The sequence below is a fragment of the Equus caballus genome, chromosome X, assembly GCF_041296265.1.
Source record: "Equus caballus isolate H_3958 breed thoroughbred chromosome X, TB-T2T, whole genome shotgun sequence".
In the NCBI taxonomy this organism is placed as follows: Eukaryota; Metazoa; Chordata; class Mammalia; order Perissodactyla; family Equidae; genus Equus; species Equus caballus.
Window position 1 is genome coordinate 11,086,056 of NC_091715.1, and position 21,529 is coordinate 11,107,584.

The following is a 21,529-nucleotide window of genomic DNA, read 5'->3' on the forward strand; positions in this document are numbered from 1 at the left end:
AACAGAAAGAAAGTAACAAATACACAGAAAACAATCCCAAAGAAAATGAGATATATAACCTAAATGATGATGACTTCAAAACAGCCATCATTAAAATTCTGAATGAGTTAAGAGAGAGTTCTGACCGTCAACTCAACGAGTTCAGGAGCTATGTCACAAAAGAGTTTGATACGATAAAGAAGAACCAAACAGAAATATTGGAAATGAAGAACACAATAGAGGAGATTAAGAAAAATCTAGATGCTCTGAACAGTAGGGCCGATAATATGGAGGAAAGAATTAGCAATTTGGAAGATGGCAATATAGAATTGCTGCAGGCAGAGGAGGAGAGAGAAGCAAGACTAAAAAGAAATGAAGAAACTCTCCGAGAATTATCAGACACAATTAGGAGATGCAACGTAAGGATTATAGGTATACCAGAGGGAGAAGAGAAGGAGAAAGGGGCAGAAAGCCTATTCAAAGAAATAATGGCTGAGAACTTCCCAAATCTGGTGAGGGAGATGGATCTTCAGGTGACAGAAGCCAATAGATCTCCAAACTTTATCAATGCAAGAAGACCAACTCCACGCCATATAGTAGTGAAGCTAGCAAAAGTCAACGACAAGGAGAAAATACTAAGGACAGCCAGGCAAAAGAAACTAACCTACAAACGAACCCCCATCAGGCTATCAGCAGAGTTCTCAGCAGAAACTTTACAGGCTAGAAGAGAGTGGAATGATATATTCAAAAATCTGAAGGACAAAAATCTACAGCCGAGAATTCTCTACCCAGCGAAAATATCCTTCAAATACGATGGAGAAATAAAAACTTTCGCAGATAGACAAAAATTAAGGGAGTTCATTGCCACAAAACCTCCTCTTCAGGAAATCCTCAGGAAAACCCTCATTCCTGAAAAATCCAAAAAAGGAAAGGGGCTACAAAACCAAGAGCAGAGGAGATAAGTAGAAGGACAACAACAGAGAGTAGCAGCTCTACATCAGAACAGATTAAACCATGGGACGAGAAACAAAGGAAACTGAAGAAAAGTGGAAAACAAGACACAAAATGGTAGTGGTAGGCCCCCACATCTCAATAATCACTCTAAATGTAAATGGATTGAACTCCCCAATCAAAAGACACAGAGTGGCAGGATGGATCAAAGAACAAGATCCAACAATATGCTGCCTCCAGGAAACACACCTCAGCCCCAAAGACAAACACAGACTCAGAGTGAAGGGATGGAGAACAATACTCCAAGCTAATAATGAACAAAAGAAAGCAGGTGTCGCTATACTAATATCAGACAAGGTAGATTTCAAAGCAAAACAGATAAAGAAAGATAAAGAGGGACAGTATATAATGATAAAAGGGACTCTCCACCAAGAAGACATAACACTTATAAATATATACGCACCCAACACAGGAGCACCAAAATTTGTAAAGCAACTCTTAATAGAACTAAAAGAAGACATCAACAACAATACAATAATAGTAGGGGACCTCAACACACCATTAACACCAATGGACAGAACATCCAGACAGAAAATCAACAAGGAAATAATAGAATTAAATGAAAAATTAGACCAGATGGACTTAATAGATATATATAGAACACTTCATCCAAAAACAGCAGATTATACATTCTTCTGAAGTGCACATGGAACATTCTCAAGGATTGACCATATTTTGGGAACCAAAGCAAACATCAATAAATACAAGAGAGTTGAAATAATATCAAGCATCTTTTCTGATCATAATGCTATTAAACTAGAAATCAACTACAAGAAAAAAGCAGAGAAAGGTGCAAAAATGTGGAGACTAAACAACACGCTTCTCAACAAACAATGGATCATTGAAGAAATTAAAGAAGAAATCAAATTTTATCTGGAGACTAATGAAAATGAGAACACGACATACCAAAACATTTGGGATGCAGCAAAAGCAGTCCTGAGAGGGAAATTCATCACAATACAGGCCGACCTCACTAAACAAGAAAAAGCTCACATAAGCAACCTCAAACGACACCTAACAGAACTAGAAAAAGAAGAACAAACAAAGCCCAGAGTCAGTAGAAGGAGGGAAATAATAAAAATAAGAGCAGAAATAAACGATATTGAAACAAAAAAGACAATAGAAAGGATCAATGAAACAAAGAGTTGGTTCTTCGAAAGAATTAACAAAATTGACAAACCCCTAGCCAGACTCACCAAGAAAAGAAGAGAGAAATCGCAAATTAATAAAATTAGGAATGACAGAGGAGAAATCACAACAGATAGCAATGAAATACAAGAGATCATAAGAGAATACTATGAAAAACTATATGCCAACAAATTGAACAACCTGGAAGAAATGGACAAATTCCTAGACTCCTACAATCTCCCCAAACTGAATCAGGAAGAAATGGAGAATCTGAATAGGCCAATCACAAGTAAGGAAATAGAAACGGTAATCAAAAACCTCCCCAAAAATAAGAGTCCAGGACCAGACGGCTTCTCTGGAGAATTCTACCAAACATTCAAAGAAGACTTAATACCTATTCTCCTCAAACTGTTCCAGAAAATTGAGAAAGATGGAGAACTCCCTAACACATTCTATGAAGCCAACATCACCCTGATCCCCAAACCTGACAAGGACAACACAAAGAAGGAGAACTACAGGCCGATATCACTGATGAACATAGATGCAAAAATCCTCAACAAAATTTTGGCAAACCGATTACAGCAATACATCAAAAAGATTATACACCATGATCAAGTGGGATTTATACCAGGGACACAGGGATGGTTCAACATCCGCAAGTCAATCAACGTGATACACTACATCAACAAAATGAAAAACAAAAACCACATGATCATCTCAATAGATGCAGAGAAAGCATTCGACAAGATCCAACACCCATTTATGATAAAAACCCTCAGTAAAGTGGGTATAGAAGGAAAGTACCTCAACATAATAAAGGCCATATATGATAGACCCACAACCAACATCATACTCAATGGACAAAAACTGAAAGCCATCCCTCTGAGGACAGGAACAAGACAAGGGTGCCCACTTTCACCACTCCTATTCAACATAGTACTGGAGGTGCTGGCCAGAGCAATTCGGCAGGAAAAAGAAATAAAAGGAATCCAAATATGTAACGAAGAAGTAAAACTCTCGTTGTTTGCAGACGACATGATCTTATATATAGAAAACCCCAAAGAATCCACAGAAAAACTATTAGAAATAATCAACAACTACAGCAAAGTAGCAGGGTATAAAATTAACGTGCATAAATCAGTAGCATTTCTATACACTAACAATGAACTAACAGAAAAAGAACTCTCAAGAACTCAATCCCATTCACAGTCACAACGAAAAGAATAAAATACCTTGGGATAAACTTAACCAAGGAAGTGAAGGATCTATACAATGAAAACTACAAGACTTTCTTGAAAGAAATTGACGATGACATAAAGAGATGGAAAGACATTCCTTGCACATGGATTGGAAGAATAAACGTAGTTAAAATGTCCATACTACCTAAAGCAATCTACAGATTCAATGCTATCCCAATCAGAATCCCAAGAACATTCTTCACAGATATTGAACAAACAATCCTAAAATTCATATGGGGGAACAAAAGACCACGAATTGCTAAAGCAATCCTGAGCAAGAAAAACAAAGCCGGCGGAATCACAATCCCCGATTTCAAAACATACTACAAAGCTACAGTGATCAAAACAGCATGGTACTGGTACAAAAACAGGTCCACAGATCAATGGAACAGAATTGAAAGCCCAGAGATAAAACCACACATCTATGGACAGCTAATCTTCGATAAAGGAGCAGAGGGCCTACAATGGAGAAAAGAAAGTCTCTTCAACAAATGGTGCTGGGAAAACTGGACAGCCACATGCAAAAGATTGAAAATTGACCAGTCTTTTTCACCACACACCAAAATAAACTCAAAATGGATCAAAGACCTAAAGATTAGGCCTGAGACAATAAGTCTTTTGGAAGAGAATATAGGCAGTACACTCTTTGACATCAGTTTCAAAAGAATCTTTTCGGACACTGTAACTCCTCAGTTGAGGGAAACAATAGAAAGAATAAACAAATGGGACTTCATCAGACTAAAGAGCTTCTTCAAGGCAAGGGAAAACAGGATTGAAACAAAAAAACAGCCCACTAATTGGGAAAAAATATTCACAAGCCACTTATCCGACAAAGGGTTAATCTCCATAATATACAAAGAACTCACACTGCTTAACAACAAAAAAACAAACAACCCGATCAAAAAATGGGCAGAGGACATGAACAGACATTTCTCAAAAGAAGATATGAATATGGCCAATAGACACATGAAAAGATGTTCATCATCGCTAATCATCAGGGAAATGCAAATCAAAACTACACTAAGATATCACCTTACACCCGTTAGATTGGCAAAAACATCCAAAACCAAGAGTGACAAATGTTGGAGAGGTTGTGGAGAAAAAGGAACCCTCATACACTGTTGGTGGGAATGCAAACTGGTACAACCACTATGGAAAACAGTATGGAGATTTCTCAAAAAGTTAAAAATAGAAATACCCTATGACCCAGCCATCCCATTACTGGGTATCTATCCTAAGAACCTGATATCAGAAATCTCAAGAGTCCGTTGCACCCCTATGTTCATCGCAGCATTATTTACAATAGCCAAGACGTGGAACCAGCCTACATGCCCAGAAACTGATGATTGGATAAAGAAGATGTGGTATATATACACAATGGAATACTACTCAGCCATAAAAAAAAGACAAAATTGGCCCATTCACAACAACGTGGATGGACCTCGAGGGTATTATGTTAAGCGAAATAAGCCAGTCAGAGAAAGACGAACTCTATATGACTCCACTCATAGGTGGAATTTAGTATATTGATATGGAGATCTGATCGGTGGTTACCAGGGCAAAGGGGGGGGTGGGGGGAGGGCACAGAGGGGGAAGTGGTGTACCCACAACATGACTAACAAAAATGTACGACTGAAATCTCACAAGGTTGTAATCTACCATAACATTAATAAAAAAAAAAAAAATTTAAGACTTTTGTACTTCAAAGGAACTGGTCAAGGTGGAAAGACAACTCTCAGAATGGAAGAAAATATTTACAAATCATACATCTGATAAGGGACTTATGTCTAGAATATATAAATAACTGTTACAATGCAACAGTAAATAGACAAATGGCCCAATTAAAAAGGGCAAAAGATCTGAATAGACATTTCTCCAAAAAGGATAGGCAAACAGACAATAAACACATAAAAAGATGCTCAACATCATTAGTCATTAGAGAAATGCAAGTCAAAATCAAATGAGATACTACTTCACATCCACTAGGATGGTGATAATCAAAAAGACAGTAAAAAGTATTGTCAAGGATGTGGAGAAATTGGAACCATCATACATTGCTGGTGAGAATGTAAAATGGTACAACCACTGTAGAAAAGTTTGGCAGTTCCTCACAAAGTTAATCATAGAAGTACCATATGACCCAGCAATTCCACACCTACGTATATCCTTAACAGAATTGAAAGCCTTATGTCTACACAAACATCTGTACACAAATGTTGATCAACTGGTGAATGGATAATAAAATGTTGTATATCCATAAAGTGGAAAATTACTCAGCAATAAAAAGGAATACTGATACATGCTACATCATAGATGAACCTTGAAAACATGCTGAGTGAACAAAGCCAGTAGAAGAAAACCACATATTGTATAATTCCATTTATGTGAAATGTCCAAAATAGGCAAATGCATAAAGGCAGAAAATGGATTAATGGTTTGCAGGGAATGGGAGAAGGGAAGATAAGGAGAGATTGCTAATGGGTGAGGGTTTCTTTTTGGTGGGATGAAAATGTTCTAAAATTAGATAGTGGTAATGGTTGCACAACTCTGTGAATATACTAAAAACCATTGATGTGTATACTCTAAAAGGGTGAATTTTATGGTATGTAAATTATCTCAATAAAGGTGTTACAAAACATCAGATTTAGCACTTTAGTTAATTCATGTATCGTAGCTTCAAACACTTCAACTCACAGACTTTTTAAATTGAAATTAATGAAAATGTAAATGTTATGTAAAAAAATTTTAAGCATAATTAGCCAAAGTAAAAATGCAGTTTTCTGAAGTAATATTTAATGTTTATCGTGCTGTTTTATTTCTTGATTTTTTTCATTGATGCTTTGCAAGTTCAATGCAGGAATCCTCTTTTAATTTCTTTAAAACCATGCTTAGAATGTCACGATAGAAATGGGGTTTAAAAAATTAAGCATAGTTTTGGTATAAATCAGAATAGCATGACAGAACAAGATTGCAATTACTGAGTAGCTGTGTTTAACAGTTTATTCTTGCAGATTCCGTAAATTCCTCACAATTACTTAAGCTGCAGGGCCTGGGAGAAAGGCAGAGTAGTTTAGGGTTAGGATGGAAGTCTGGGTCCGGCTCACACTCATGATGAGGAGGGCTACCTCCTCTTCCTGACTTCCCATTTGAGAAGGTTTTTCAGATTGGGGGTTTATCAGAATTGTAAGGCAAATGACCCTATTGTGTAATTATCCCCTGAATCACTATGCTATTTGATTCAGTGTCTGACTATCTTAGTAGTTGAGATTATTGATGGATTTGTGCAGAGGCTAAAACTCTGAGTTTATTAATGAATATCAGGGTAATTTAATCTTCCTGAATCTTCATGGGACATTTGAAACCCATAAGGGACAGTCACAATGTAAATGCCTACAGGAATTAGAGAATGTTAATGAAGTATCATGACATGGAAAGGTACGTATTAATAGACTTTAGCACAGACTAATTTCAGAAGACCTGGGTTGGCACATAGCAAATTAATTGAAAAAGAGAATGAAAAGAATTTAATGAAGTGACTGTTTTTTCTTCAGCTGCTTTCAAAATTGTGAAAACATGGCTTGGTCCAGAAGCAGTGAGTTTGTTGAAGTTTGCAAGTAAAAGTGACATCCAAGACTATGTCAGTGTAGAATACCTGCCTCCCCACATGGGTGGAACTGTAAGTATAGTACTCGAAACTTGTTTCTGAAATAACACTGGATCACAGTACATTAGGCTGTATTCTTTCCTCAAGGAAAAAGGAAAATCAAAATCTTAACATCCAAAGAAAGATCATAGATACCCCCAAAATAGAAAGCAGCATTACGTTTTGTATTTGTTTTCAAGTTGTTAAATTTTTATTTTTGAATAGGTTATATATTTACACAGTTCTAAACTGCTGCTATCCCAACCACCCTGTTCCCCTCCCCAGTTCCATTTCTTATATTTCCAGGAATCTGTATTGCCTATAAAAGCACCTAGAATATTATATGTAATATATATAAGCAAATATAGTATATCTGTCATTCTTTCTCCCTCCCATCTCTTCTGAACAAGTAGTATATTTATATACTATTGTGCATCCTGCTTTTTTCTTCACAACATGTCTTAGAGATCATTCCAAATCAGTATGTGACAAGCTGTCTTACTCTTGTTTATGGCTACATAGTATTCTAGTGTCTAGAGATGAACTATAAATTATTTAGTTAATAACCATAAGTTACTTAATTTCCTTTTGATGTCTTTAGTTTGTTTCCAGTTGTTTACTGTTGAATAGTCTCTTTAAAGATAATATATACTATCAAGATATTTTTTGAAATGATTTTACTACTTATAAATAAGAGACCAGAAGTAGATATGTGTTAAATTTTTAATACTACATAACAATGAAATATATTGTGGTAATCACTTTTTTAATAAACTGTGAAACCTATGGATTTGGTATGCTTTAGGTTAACTTGATTGATAATATTTTCAATTATTTGATTTTTATAATCTACTTTGTATACTGCCTACTTGGCAAAATTGTATTCAACCAGAACCAAGGGGCTAGCAAGATGAAAAGTTTTATGTCCTTTTGCTTTTTTATTAGAAAAAACTTGAACCAATATTTTTAATTTGAAGTTTGCTGCTTTCCTATTCTGAGGCTTTGTATTTCACATTTTAACCTAGAAAAACAGAGTGTGGTTCATTTCAAGTACTACCCTCAGTTAAAATAGCAATTTGATTGATTCATCATTTGTAATAATTTGCCCATAGAATTATTGTATCTTAAAATTAATAGCATTTAGTAAAACTTATTTTTAGGGGTAGAAAAGGTTATTTCCCTTCTCTGTTGGTAGTGGTGTATTTCTTCAAGATTGTAGTCAAAATTGTAGTAGGATTACTATTCTTTAACATAAGTTTTTTTTTCCCAAATGTAATACGTACACATGATTTATTATTTTGAAAGCAAACAAGACCAAAGACTGGAAAGTACAACAGTACAGTGAAAAGTACATCTCCCTCCCCAGGTCACTGCCCACTGCCACTCCCTAAAGGCACTTACTGCTTCCAAGTTTTATTCTATCCCTTATATTTTTTTTACATGATGGTCACATACCATATATATTGTTCTGTTGTGGTTCTTTTTGGACATCATTTATTTTTAGGTTATACCATATTGATTGGTAGAGGTCTACCTGATTTTTTAAACTGTTGTAGAATATTCCATTGTATGGATATAGCATAATGTGTATTTTAATCAGTTCTCTTTTGAAGGACCATTAGTTTTCTAATCTTTTGCCATTACTAATAGTGCTGCAGTGAATATTCTTGTAAATAACTCTTAGTGTACGGGTGCAGCAATATATGTAGAAGATAAACTCCTAGAATTAAAATCATTAGGTCAAGGGATATATTTAGTTTAAATTTTGATAGGAGTTATCAATTTCCCTCTAAAGAGATTGTGCCCATTTATGAATAATGTGTGAGAATGCTTGCACCACATCCTTGCCAACACCATATATTCTCATTTTTATCATCTTTGCCAGTCTCAGGTAAAAAATATTTTATTGTAGTTTTAATTTGCATTTCTTTTATTGTAAGGCATGTTGAGCATATTTTTTATGATTTAAAAGACAGTCTGTTCTTTTTCTATGAACTCTGTATTATTCCTTTATTCCTTGTTCTGTTGGGTTATTACTCTTTTCTTCTTAATTTGTATATATTAACAATAGCTGTCTCGTTCCTAATATGTGTGGTGCATGTCTTTCCAGTTGTGACCTTTAAAAAAAAATTTTTGTTTTTTAAGATTTTATTTTTCGAGGATGGTGGTGGTTGATTCGTTGGGTTTTGTTTGTTTTTTGTCATTCAGAAATGTTTCGTTTTAGTGGGCTCAATTTTTATCAATATTTTCATGCCTTCTAGGGTTTTGCTATGCTTAGAAAGGCCTTCCCTACTTAGGTTTTGTGTTTTTTTTTTTTATCTTCCTATGTGTTGTTCTGGAGCTTATATGGTTTTCAAAAAATACTCTCACCACATATACACACACACGTTTAAAGCTTTTATTCATCTGAAATTTTTTTTGGTATAAGGAGTGAACTAAAGATCTGACTTAGTTCTTTTACAGATGACTGACCAGTTGTCTCACACTGCTTACTGCTCTTTCCCTTTTTGGTTTGAAATGTTTTCTTTGTTATAAATTTCACTATTCTCTTGGCCTGTTTTCTTGGCCAGAGGAATGGATTTTAACTTTACTAAAAGAATTATTTCTCTACCCATCTCTTAGCAGACCGATACAAAATTCTTTTCTTTCAGGATCCTTTCAAATATAGCTATCCACCACTAGTAGATGATGACTTCCAGACACCATTGTGTGAAAATGGGCCTATTGCCAGCGAGGATGAAGCCTCAAGTAAAGAAGATATAGAAAGTGATGGCAAAGAAATCTTGGAAGCAATTTCTAATGAAGAACAAACGGCTCTTCTAAAAAAGGTAATTTTAACAAAAAAAATGAAATCAAGTCAAAAGCTATGGCCTAGCCCCAATTCTACCAGCAGCTGGCTATGTGATTTCAAGTGATTCACTTAACTTGCTGTCCTTCCACATCTTTGTATTAAAATGAGGAAGGATGGGCTGGCCCCGTGGCCGAGTGGTTAAGTTCGCGCGCTCCGCTGCAGGCGGCCCAGTGTTTCGTTGGTTCGAATCCTGAGCGCGGACATGGCACTGCTCACCAAGCCACGCTGAGGCAGCGTCCCACATGCCACGGCTGGGGGGACCCACAACGAAGAATATACAACTATGTACCGGGGGGGCGGGGCTTTGGGGAGAAAAAGGAAAAAATAAAATCTTTAAAAATAAATAAATAAATAAAATGAGGAAGGATGGCACTCGCTGACCATTAGGGCCGATATAGTGTATAAATGGCTGATTCCATGCTTTTGTATAAAAATTGGCAAAATGCACCCAGAGGGAATTGTTTTATCTAAAATATTTTTTATTTATCTGAAATAAAAGTAATTAATTTAAAACTTTATCTTGATCTGCTTCCTCTATTTCATTTTTTAAAAAGCACTTAGTTGTTATCTTTTTATGAATCTTCAGGGGCTTAATGGAGGGATAAATACATTATAATTTAGAACAAACTTAAAAGACTCTTAAGGGAAGGACCACATTATATTTTCTATGGTGACCTATTTGTAGTAGGCACTTAAATAATATGTTAATAGTCTTATTAATGTAGGTTAAATATATTTAAATATAGTAAACCTATGTTAAAGATTATAATTTGGATTGAATCACTATAATGTTTACTTTAGGGCCTAATGAACTGCCCAACTGTCAGTGTAAAACTAAATTTCTTTATCTGTTCTTTCTTCATTTGTTTTGTCTTTAGATTAACCTAACTGAACCTACTTCCAAAGCAGAAGAACATGAAAAAGATTCCAAAATGAAAGCTTTCAAGAAACCCTTGAGTGTGTTTAAAGGGCCCTTATTACACATCAGGTAATAGTTGAGGATTTTATTAGCTATGCTTTTATAATATATCTTGATCATCTTAAGGGAACTGCAAAATTAAGAAAACTTCCGTACTGTTTTGAAACTGTGGAAATACAAAATTAAAAGTTATCTGAAGACTCACCTTGGTTTCCAGACATAGTGGATATATTTAGCTGCCTTTGTGTTATTTATTCCATTGAGTGTGTTTAAAGGGCCCTGATCCCACATCAGGTAATAAAAGTGAATATTCATATATTAATTAATGATAAATCTGAATGATGTATATTTTCCTCCTTTTACTGATGCTGTTTGACTTGCACAAGTTTGAGGATGCCAGAGATGGCATTGAAGTAGGCATTTGTTGATTTGACCTTCCAAAAGCTAAAGCTGAACCAGAAAAGTGGGTTTTTTACCAAAGCCAAATTTCAGTACATCTGTATTTTTGATTTTAGATTATTTAATCCAAAAGATTCAGGATTGTTTCTTTATCATTTTGTAAAGACCTCTTTCTCACTAGTGATGCTTTTAGTTGGTAAATCTATATAGCATTATGTTGATATTGCTATACCAATTTGATTTAGTGATGACCTAATATATCATTTTCTATCCCTTTACTTGAAAACTCTCTATGTAACTGTTTTAGGTATGACTCTTGTGAACAATCACCCAGAGTTTTAAAAAATCTAATCTGAGAGTCTCTATTAATTGACAAGATTGATTTGTTTATGTATATTTTGATTATTATTTTTGGATTTATCTTCACCATCTGTATGTGTGCGCACGCATGCGTGTGTGTGTGAGAGAGTGTGCATGTTGGGGGAGGGAGGGAACCGCATGCATGTTGTTTTCCATGGTTTTTCTTAACCATTTTCCCCCTTTGGAGTTTTGTTTGTTTGTTTCCCATTCTACCCTCTGGTGGTTTGGAAGTTACACATTGTTTTTTCACTGGAGGCCTGTCAAAACCATAGGTCCTAGCTTATAAATGTCAAGGTATGGCTGGAAGAGCTGGCTAGGGAGAAAGCCATAGTGGGGCAGGGCAGCTTCTAGGCCTGCACTTTTGGGCTCTATACCCCACCCCACCCCCAGCCCCCAGGAGAGTCACAGTCCTTTTCCTGCCAGCACACAGGGACCCATCCAACATCTGTCTCCCCAAGGCTTCTCACAGTTTTTATACTGGCTCCTGAGAGCAGTTCTAAGATCGATAACCTTCCTGTCTTTTCTGTGACACATTTCAGATTGGGTTCTAAACGGACGCCAGCAACCATGCCAAAGCTGAGCAGAGTCCTCTTAGGAGAGTGCTTCCTTAAAGATGTGTGTTCTTTAGATGAATAAATATCTCTGATATGCAGACATTCCTGATATAAAATGAATATATTTAAAGATGTAGCTCAAAGTCAAGAGCTATCTGAAGAATTCATCTTTTTATCTAGAACACAAACACTGTCCTTCCTATTGTTTGGAGGCACCTGATACAATTTGGCTAATATAATTACACAAACTGTGCTTGAGTCTTTTAGTTTTTATTTTAGGTCGTGGGTATTACAGTGGCCGATAATAGTAAAATTTCTATTTTGAAGCTCACTGATTTTACTGTTTGACAAATTCTTCCTGCAGTTCCCACCCCAAATTTTATTTCTGTGTTTATTTTTATCCTCCCATATTACTTAGGAAAAGCCTTTATAGTAAGGAATTACTTTGTTACTTAAATACATCCCTAATGATTTTTCAAGTTTTGCTTTTCTCTATTGGTATGTAAAAATATGCCCCATTCTAATGTGTTTGTAATTAGGTTAAGTTGAAGCAGCAATTCCTTCTTTGTTTTGATTATTATCTATAACTTTCCAAAGAGTTTAAATAAACTCACCTTAAGATGATGCTGATTGCTATAGGACTATTGAGAATCTTCCTAATTCTCTCTTCTGTTCTTTCCTATTTTATTTTGATCTTGGGGAAAACCATAGGACTTTTTTAATAGCATGCATTGAATCAGTAAGATTAAACTGCAAAATATATTAGGTTATTGTTTTATAATCTTTTCTTTTTTGATGAAATCTCTATATACAAACGAGCATAAAATATTAACCAAATATTTTTCTTCAAGCTAATGATTAGATTATTTATTCTGAGAATTACAAATGCCTTATGCTTTTGTCACCACCTAGCCCAGCAGAAGAACTCTATTTTGGAAATACAGAATCTGGAGAGAAGAAAACTTTAATAGTGTTGACAAATGTAACTAAAAACATAGTGGCATTTAAGGTAAATATCTTGAAAGATATAATAAATTATGTCTCAAAATTTGACATGGAAAGTGATTTTAGATGTATTTTAATTGAAAGATTGATAGTTTTGAACTTACACAATGTTTTTTATTTATGGTATTTTTAGGCATGTTATACTGCCTTCTAGTTCTAACCGCATCGCATAGCTTATCTAAAATTTTTCCTGGGATCTGTATCTCAATCTTTAATGTGCATTAATAGGCTAATGTCCAAATTTATCCCAGGGTTTAATGTCTGTTAGTAAATAAAAATCCAAGGAAAATCACTCTTCATTATATGAATGCTTTAATTCCTAAGAGTGAAAAATAAAACTATAAAATCGAAAGTGCATTTTCCCCCAAGTGTGGTACATTCTGAAGTATGGTTTATACTGGATACTAACCAGATATTGAGCTTTAAGTGTAGCAAGATGGAGTCCACCGTCACCCCATATTGTAGGTATTACTTCATTAAATTGTCTATTTAAATTTAACCACTAGGGGGAGTGGCCTGGTGGCATAGTGGTTAAGTTCACGTGCTCTGCTTCCGCAGCCCGGGGTTTGCAGGTTCAGATCCTGGGTGTGGACCTATACACCACTCATCAAGCCATGCTGTGGCAGCATCCCACGTACAAAAAATAGAGGAAGATTGGCATGGATGTTAGCTCAGGGACAATCTTCCTTAAGCAAAAAGAGGAAGATTTGCAACAGATGTTAGCTCAGGGGCCAATCTTCCTCACCAAAATAAAATTTTAATCACTAGGATGTTCTGGTTGTCCTTTGATTATCTACTGTTTTTTAATTTCTGAATGCTAGTGTAATGTGTTCTAATGTGCACTCAGTTTTTTGAATTTGTATTAAATTCAGGTGATTACCAGACAGAATACGTATTTAACAGATGGATTATTTTTTTTTTATTTAAGAGGAAGGCTAAGTGACAATTGGACTTACAAGTGAATATACTTTTTTTAAATCAGTTGAGGTGAGGTGCTTTTTTCATTATTGATGAGGAAAGGTACAATCTATGCGTTAACCACCAAGGTTGTTTTATAGACTTTGTCTGTTGATTATTAATTTTTTTAAAGTCATTTGTAAGCTATTTCCCCCCCAAAAGCATAAAGGTTATTATGTGATTACTGTGTTTTATAAACAGGTGAGAACAACTGCTCCAGAAAAATACAGAGTCAAGCCAAGCAACAGCAGTTGTGACCCTGGTGCATCAGTTGATATAGTTGTGTCTCCCCACGGAGGTGAGTTGTCACCTGATAGACACAGTGGGGGACCTGGGGCTGGGTGATGAATCAGCAGAGGTAGGACTAGAATCTAGAAATAAGCAGTGTCAGCAATCACCTCACCATACTCTAGGCATCTGTTTTCTCACGTGTAAAATGAGAGGGGCAAATGGGCCTCATTGACATTGCCCTTTCCACATTAAAATTCTTTTTTTTTCAATTTTTGTTTTGGATGTACATCATATTTTGAATTCTGTATACATTACATCATGTTCACCACCTGAACACTAATTATAGTCCATCCCCTCACATGTGAGCCTAATCACCCCTTTTGCCCTCCCCCCTCCCCCCTTCCCCAAAGGTAACCACCAGTCCAATCTCCAATGCTATGTGTTTTTTGTTGTTGTTGTTTTTATCTTCTACTTATGAGTGAGATCATATGGTATTTGACTTTCTCCCTCTGACTTATTACCCTCAAGGTCCATCCATGTTGTCACAAATGGTCGGATTTCGTCATTTCTTATGGCTGAGTAGTAGTCCATTGTGTATAAATACCACATCTTCTTTATCCATTCGTCCCTTGATGGGCACCTAGGTTGCTTCCACGTCTTGGCTATTGTGTATAATGCCACAATGAACATAGGGGTGCAAGTATCTTTATGCCTTTGTGTTTTCAAGTTCTTTGGATAAATACCCAGCAGTGGAATAGCTAGATCATATGGTAGATCTATCCTTAATTTTCTGAGGATACTCCATACTGCTTTCCTTAGTGGCTGCACCAGTTTGCACTGCCACCAGCAGTGAACAAGGGTTCCCTTCTCTCCACACCCTTTCCAACATTTGTTGTTTCCTGTCTTGTTAATTATAGCCATTCTGACCGGAGTGAGATGATACCTCATTGTAGTTTTGATTTGCATTTCCCTGATAGCTAATGATGTTGAGCATCTTTTCATATGCCTGTTGGCCATCCATATATCTTCTTTGGAGAAATCTCTGTTCAGATGTTTTGCCCATTTTCTAATTGGATTGTTGGTTTTTTTGTTGTTGAGCTGTATGAGTTCTTTGTATATTTTGGATATTAACCCCTTATCTGATATGTGGTTTGCAAATATCTTCTCCCACTTGTTAGGTTGTCTTTTCGTTTTGTTGATGGTTTCCTTTGTTGTGCAGAAACTTTTTAGTTTGATGTAGTCCCATTTGTTCATTTTTTCTTGTGTTTCCCTTGCCTGGTCAGACATGGGACTTGAAAATATGCTGCTCAGACCAATGTCATAGAGCGTACTGCCTATGTTTTCAAGTCCACATTAAAAATTTTTAATTGTTTTTTAACAAGTAAAATGAATTTCGAAAAGAAGTCCTCATTTTTAGAATAACGTTTTCCTTTTTAAAAGTAGTTCTGTATTATTCTTTTTCCTTAATGTTGTTTTCTAGAATGATGCCTTAAACCACATATCCAACCCTTTGTAAAGGTTCCTGTTTATATAATGTTACCCTTTTGGAATGCAGGTTTAACAGTCTCTGCCCAAGACCGTTTTCTGATAATGGCTGCAGAAATGGAACAGTCATCCGGCACAGGCCCAGCAGAATTGACTCAGTTCTGGAAAGAAGTTCCCAGAAATAAAGTGATGGAGCATAGGTATGCTTTTTACTCATAGAAGCTCAAATGTGATGGGAAGAATCAGAGAAATGTGCCTACGTGGGCTAGGCAGGCATACCTTCCTATTTGCATTTGGCAGACATTTAGGCTTCTAGTGTGGCCCTCAAGCTCTGCAAGGCTCTGGGGTGCCCAGGTGAATAAGACCTGGAGTTTCTCGAGGAGGTTGCTAATAGCAGAGACTTGCTTGCAGGCTAATGCAAGAATCTGGATGTGTGAAAATTACAAACACGCTTTCTCTGTCACAGCAGTTCCCTTTGTAGGAATGCTCACCTTGTGTACTAGCATGTGTTTTTGCAGCATCATTTGTACTAGTGAAAAATGGAAAAGAAAGAACCTAAATGGTCACCAGTAAAGCAATAGTGAAATGCAATTGAGTATATCCACACTAAGGGATACTCTGCAGCCATTCAAAAGAGTCAGGCAAGTCTGTTTGTTCTGATATGGAAACACATCTATGATATATTGTTAGGGGGAAAAAAAACCCTACTCACAGAAAAATATGTATGACATTGTCCTATTTAAGAGGGGAAAAGCCTGTGACATGAAAGGAGAATAGAGAAGGCGGCTGTGTTGTGGTTTTATTTTGAAGTGTGCCCAGTTTTGCTCCCCAGGGGACACTTGTCAATGTCTGGAGACATTTTTGGTTGTCACAACTGGGCAATAGGGTGTGCTGTGGGCATCTAGCGGGTAGAGGCCAGGGATGCTGCCAAACATCCCACGATGGACAGGACAGCCTCCTGTGACAAAGAATGATCTAGCCCAAAATGTCAGTAGTGCCAAGATTGAGAAGTCTCAATTGAGAGTAGTTAAGGATGGCTACTCTGATGACATTTCAGTAGGACTTGAGGGAAATGAGAGAGAAAGCCACATAGATAACTGGAAAAAGAGCTTTCCAAGTAGAGGAAACCACAAATGAAAAAAGGAGTGTACTTGGCCTTTGTGAGGATCAGCAAAGAAGTCAGTGTAGCTTGAATCTGGTAAGGAGGGACATTGTGGGAGATTGTCAAAGAGACAGTAGGGAGCCAAATCATTGCCATGGTGAGGACTCGTGATTTTGAGAGGAGAAACCGGTAGTTGGTGCTGAGCAGAGCCATGAGGTGATCTGGCTTATTTTTTAAGGATTATTCTGGGGACTGTGTGGAAAATAGACTATGGGCAGACACATGTAAAAGAGTGATATTAAGTTAACACTTAAATAGAGCTTGCTGTGTGGCAGCACGGTTCTAAGTGCTTTTACTCTTATTTATTCATTTAGTCATTGAAGCAGCCCTAGGAGGTAGGTCTTTTTTTTACTTTATAGATGAGAAGCTGGGAAACCTAATAATGGTCACAGCTGAATTAAATCTTCAGAAAAGTAGTTGAAAGAATACAGATGTGACTGGAACACAGAGTGTGAGAGGATCCATGGTAAGAAAAAGTTGGAGAGGCAGACAGGGCCCAGAGGAGGAGCTTGATCACCATCATAAAACCAGTGGGAGAGCATTGACCTGATCTGTTTTGCCTTTGACAAGATCACCATTTATGGGGTGGTTCATGGTGGAGAGGAGAACAAGAGTGGGCCTGGGGAGACAAGCTTTATTTCATCCCAGCAAGAGAGTAAAAGTTAGACCTAGCCTACAGGAAAATTGAATGGCCAAACAGAGGAGGACAATTCAGCATGGAGTCAGAAGGGAAATCACTACGTGAGCTGTGTTATGGAAGCCCAGGGAAGTGCATCTTTCACAAAGGAGGAGATGACCAGAGGTACCAAGTACTGCCATGCCAGTCAAGAAGGGTGAGGTGTGAGCAGTGGCCATTGCTGGTGACATGGAAGTCATCAATCGATGACCTCATGGGGAGCACTTTCAGGTGACAGGAGCCACATGTGAGAGACGAGCCAGATCCCAAAGAAATGAAGGTGGTAAAACTGTTCTGGAGGTTTGGCTTGTTGGGGAGGGACGAGGAGTCATGTTTGGAAGGAAGAATGTGGTGGCGATGAAAGGATTGTTTGGGTTTTTTAATGGGAGAGATGTGAGCATTATTTAAAACCATAGCAGGGGCCATCTGAAAAGGAGAAGACTGACCATACAAAATAAATCATTGACACTGAAATTCCTCAGAAAGCTGGAAGGGACAGGATCTAAAGCCAAGGTAGGGATCAGTCTTAGGAGGGAGGAAGAAACACAGATATAGCTAAGGTTCATGATGGGTTTGGCTTGTTTTTAGATGGAGTAGTTAGATATTTAAATTTTCAAGTTATATTACAGGAGGTCCTACTTTTTGTCAAAGGCATGGCTATGGAAACATATTGTTATGTATAAGCTGCTTTGTTCTTTTCTTTTTTTTAACTGTCAAGAGGGAATCACTTATCTCACAGAAAGACGGAGCCTTGGTGGTTTGGTACTGAAGGCCCAAATAAAGCACTGCCACCTATCTAGAAAGGGTGGTTTCCTTCAAATCAGATCAGATGAATTCTACTGAATACCATATAAAAAACTTTCCATAGGCTACTGAGCAGTATCTGCAATTTCTTGTGTTATTTGTACATGCATTAAGAAGCTGGAAGATGTAGGAAAGGAAAAAAATAATTTTACCTCTACACTTCTAGGTTCTTGACTGAGACCCTCATCCCCCTGGTAATCAAAGACAGATTAACAGGAGAAGAACAAACTTAAGTTCAAACATATATACTTCCTGTATACCTTGGAGATATCCAGGAAAACGGAGTAAAACTCTCTAAAATGGCCCAAGCCTCCACCTTAAATACCATCTCCAGCTAAAGACAAAAGAAAGATGGTGAGGGGAGCCAGTTATAGGAGGCCATCAGGGAAAGTACAGTAAACAAGGGTAAGGTTATTACATAGATTTAGGTGAATTCCTCTCTTCTTGAGGTCCCCAGAATATCCTGAGCCTGCCAGGAAGTGACCTTCATTATTCACCTGGTAAGGCTATTCAGAACTCTATAAGCAAGGTACCAGGTCAGTTTTTTCCAAGGGGCTTTATTAGCTACATAAAGTCAACCTTAGTTCCTTAAAGTTGTCTGGTCATATCTGAGTTTATGCCTATCATTTTCTCAATATGACATTCCAGTCAAAGCCTTGGTAATATATCCATGTTTCGTATTGTGTCCTGTTACAAGGAGAACAGATTCTTATTGAACTTATGCAAATAACTATATTGCCATGAAAATAAGAATGCTAAGAGTTCTCAAATTCTGGAGGTATCAGGTAGGGAGAAAAATTGTTTCAATTCTTCTTACTAAGGTATAATTTACCAAATTGCTATAAATCCTAGATAGCTTAAGAGAAAAGAGACAAAGGGTTCCTTAAATCATGAAAAACAAAACATTAAAGAACTAGCAATCTTTCAAACAAAAAGTAAAATCAGTTCATTCTATCTCATGTTATTAATTCTTATTCTGCTTGAATCCAGTTTTTCCATTAGTTCTGGAAATTCTTACCCAATTCAGTTTTATGATCTTTAAGTTATCAGAAACCTGTATTCTGGAGTACTTGTTAGAGTCCTTTCCATATTTGCAAAAGCATGAGTAAAACAATAACTTCTATAAATGACAAAAAGATTTAAAAAGGGCCACAGGTAAAGATATGATAAGAGTTCATTATAATGCTATTGACAAGGAAATTTGGTTATTTCTGTGACATACAACTGTTAAGATAATAACTGGAATTACAAGTGATAACATTATACCAGGACATATCAGATTTCTAGGAATTTTATACAATTTCTGGAATGCTTATATTAGTAACATATCCATACAAATATAATCTAAAGGAGGTTTAGTATTATTATTTGACAATACTTCCCATGTAATTTAGCATATCCAGTAAGCCTAATTAGCTTAATATCTCTCTTTTTATAAGGAGAGAGAACAAATCTTTTGAGATGTCCCAGGGACCCTCTGGAAAGTCCTAAGGTTAGTTTGAGGTCAAAAAGACTTCATTTAGAATTTGATTTTGGCAAGTTTGTCAAAAATATCAAAAGGTTTTGGACACTTGACTAAATAGGATCATAGATCATTATTAAACAATACTTAATTATGTATTAAACCAAAGTGACAATAAAAGGTTTCAAAGGCAAATACAAAAGGTTACATAGTTATGAGCAAAACTTAACCTTTTTAATCTTTAGAAGACTGTGTTCTTAAGTAATCAAAGATCTGATGATAAAGATAACGTGAAGCACAGGAAATTGTTTTGATCAATCATAAAATCTTTACTTTCTAGGCAGATTACTTAACAGGTAAAAACCTTTCACAATCTCTTATCAGGAGCAGACCAATAGTGCAATAAGTCTTTGTCCTTGTAGCAGGTAAAAGAAAACTATGTCTTAGTTTTACGTAAGTACACTATTGATATTAAAGCCTTTATCTTTCTTTTTTTTTTTATGAGGAAGATTGGCCCTGAGCTAACATCTGTTGCTAATCTTCCTCTTTTTGCTTGAGGAAGATTGGCCCTGAGCTAACATCCATGCCAATCTTCCTCTATTTTGTATGTGGGATCTCATCACAGCATGGCTTGATGATCAGTGTGTAGGTCCATGCCCAGGATCCGAACCTGTGAAACATGAGCCGCTGAAGCGGAGCACACAAACTTAACCACTACGCCACTGGGCCAGCCCCTTAAAGTTTATTTTTAAGACCCTTAAAACAAATTCATTCAATTTTAGCCAGCTTGACTACACAAGGTAAAATTTTCTCTTTCCAACTTCCTATATCCATTTAGTTGGTCCTTTATTCTCTTCTTAAAATAAGCAGCTTTACTTTAGGACAAAATTACTTGTATTTCCCGTAACAAAAATGCATCCCCATAGCTCATGTGTTTTCTTGGCCAAAAAGACATCCTGCATTCCTTGCATATGGAGTCATTTCCCTTATTATTTCTAGTAGTTTTACTTACATATATTAATTAGAATTCTTAACCCTTTGTTGTTAGTGCCGAGTCAATTCTGACACCTAGTGACCCTCTGTACAGCAGAGCAGAACCCTGCCTGGTTTTTTTGCACCATCCTCTCACCTCTGACACCATATCAGGCAATGCTCTGCTGCTATTCACAGGGTTTTCATGGCCAGTTTTTTCAGAAGTGGGTGGCCAGGTCCTTCTTCCTAGTCTGACTTGGTCTTGATGCTGTGTTCAAACCTGTCCACCATGGGTGACCCTGCTGGTATCTGAAATACCAGTGGCATAGCTTTCAGCATCATAGCCACGTGCAGCTGCCACCATATGACAATTGACAGGTGGTGTGGTTCCCTGACCAGGAAATTAACCTGGAGCCGCAGTGGTGAGAGCACTGAATCCTAACCACTAGACCACCCGGGCTGGCTTCTTGGCCCTTAGAAACTTTAATTTCTAGTGAAAAGTAAGAAGTAAGCCATTGTGGTCTGTTACATCACATCCTTTAGATTGGCAAATTTATGAATACATTTCATAATTGAAAGTATATGCTTCCTCATATTACAGTTTTTCAGTGTGGCACAAGGTATGTTTACTAACAGACCCAAATATCTTTAGTTCCTCTGTAATAAGAAACCAAAAGTAGATAAACTTATATT

At 36.7% G+C, this 21,529-nt stretch overlaps 1 protein-coding gene across 3 annotated transcripts in view; it reads left to right on the forward strand.

Annotated features, from left to right (window-relative positions):
• The window catches only part of MOSPD2 (motile sperm domain containing 2), a 60,328-nt gene that overhangs the window by 31,948 nt on the left and 6,851 nt on the right, over positions 1-21,529 (forward strand). For all 3 annotated transcript variants that reach the window (XM_001917193.6, XM_005614002.4, XM_070256946.1), the window contains 6 exons: positions 6,908-7,032; positions 9,651-9,827; positions 10,729-10,838; positions 12,995-13,091; positions 14,246-14,342; positions 15,831-15,960. In XM_001917193.6, coding sequence (XP_001917228.1) covers positions 6,908-7,032; positions 9,651-9,827; positions 10,729-10,838; positions 12,995-13,091; positions 14,246-14,342; positions 15,831-15,960 — 736 coding nt within the window. The remainder of the gene's footprint in view (positions 1-6,907; positions 7,033-9,650; positions 9,828-10,728; positions 10,839-12,994; positions 13,092-14,245; positions 14,343-15,830; positions 15,961-21,529) is intronic.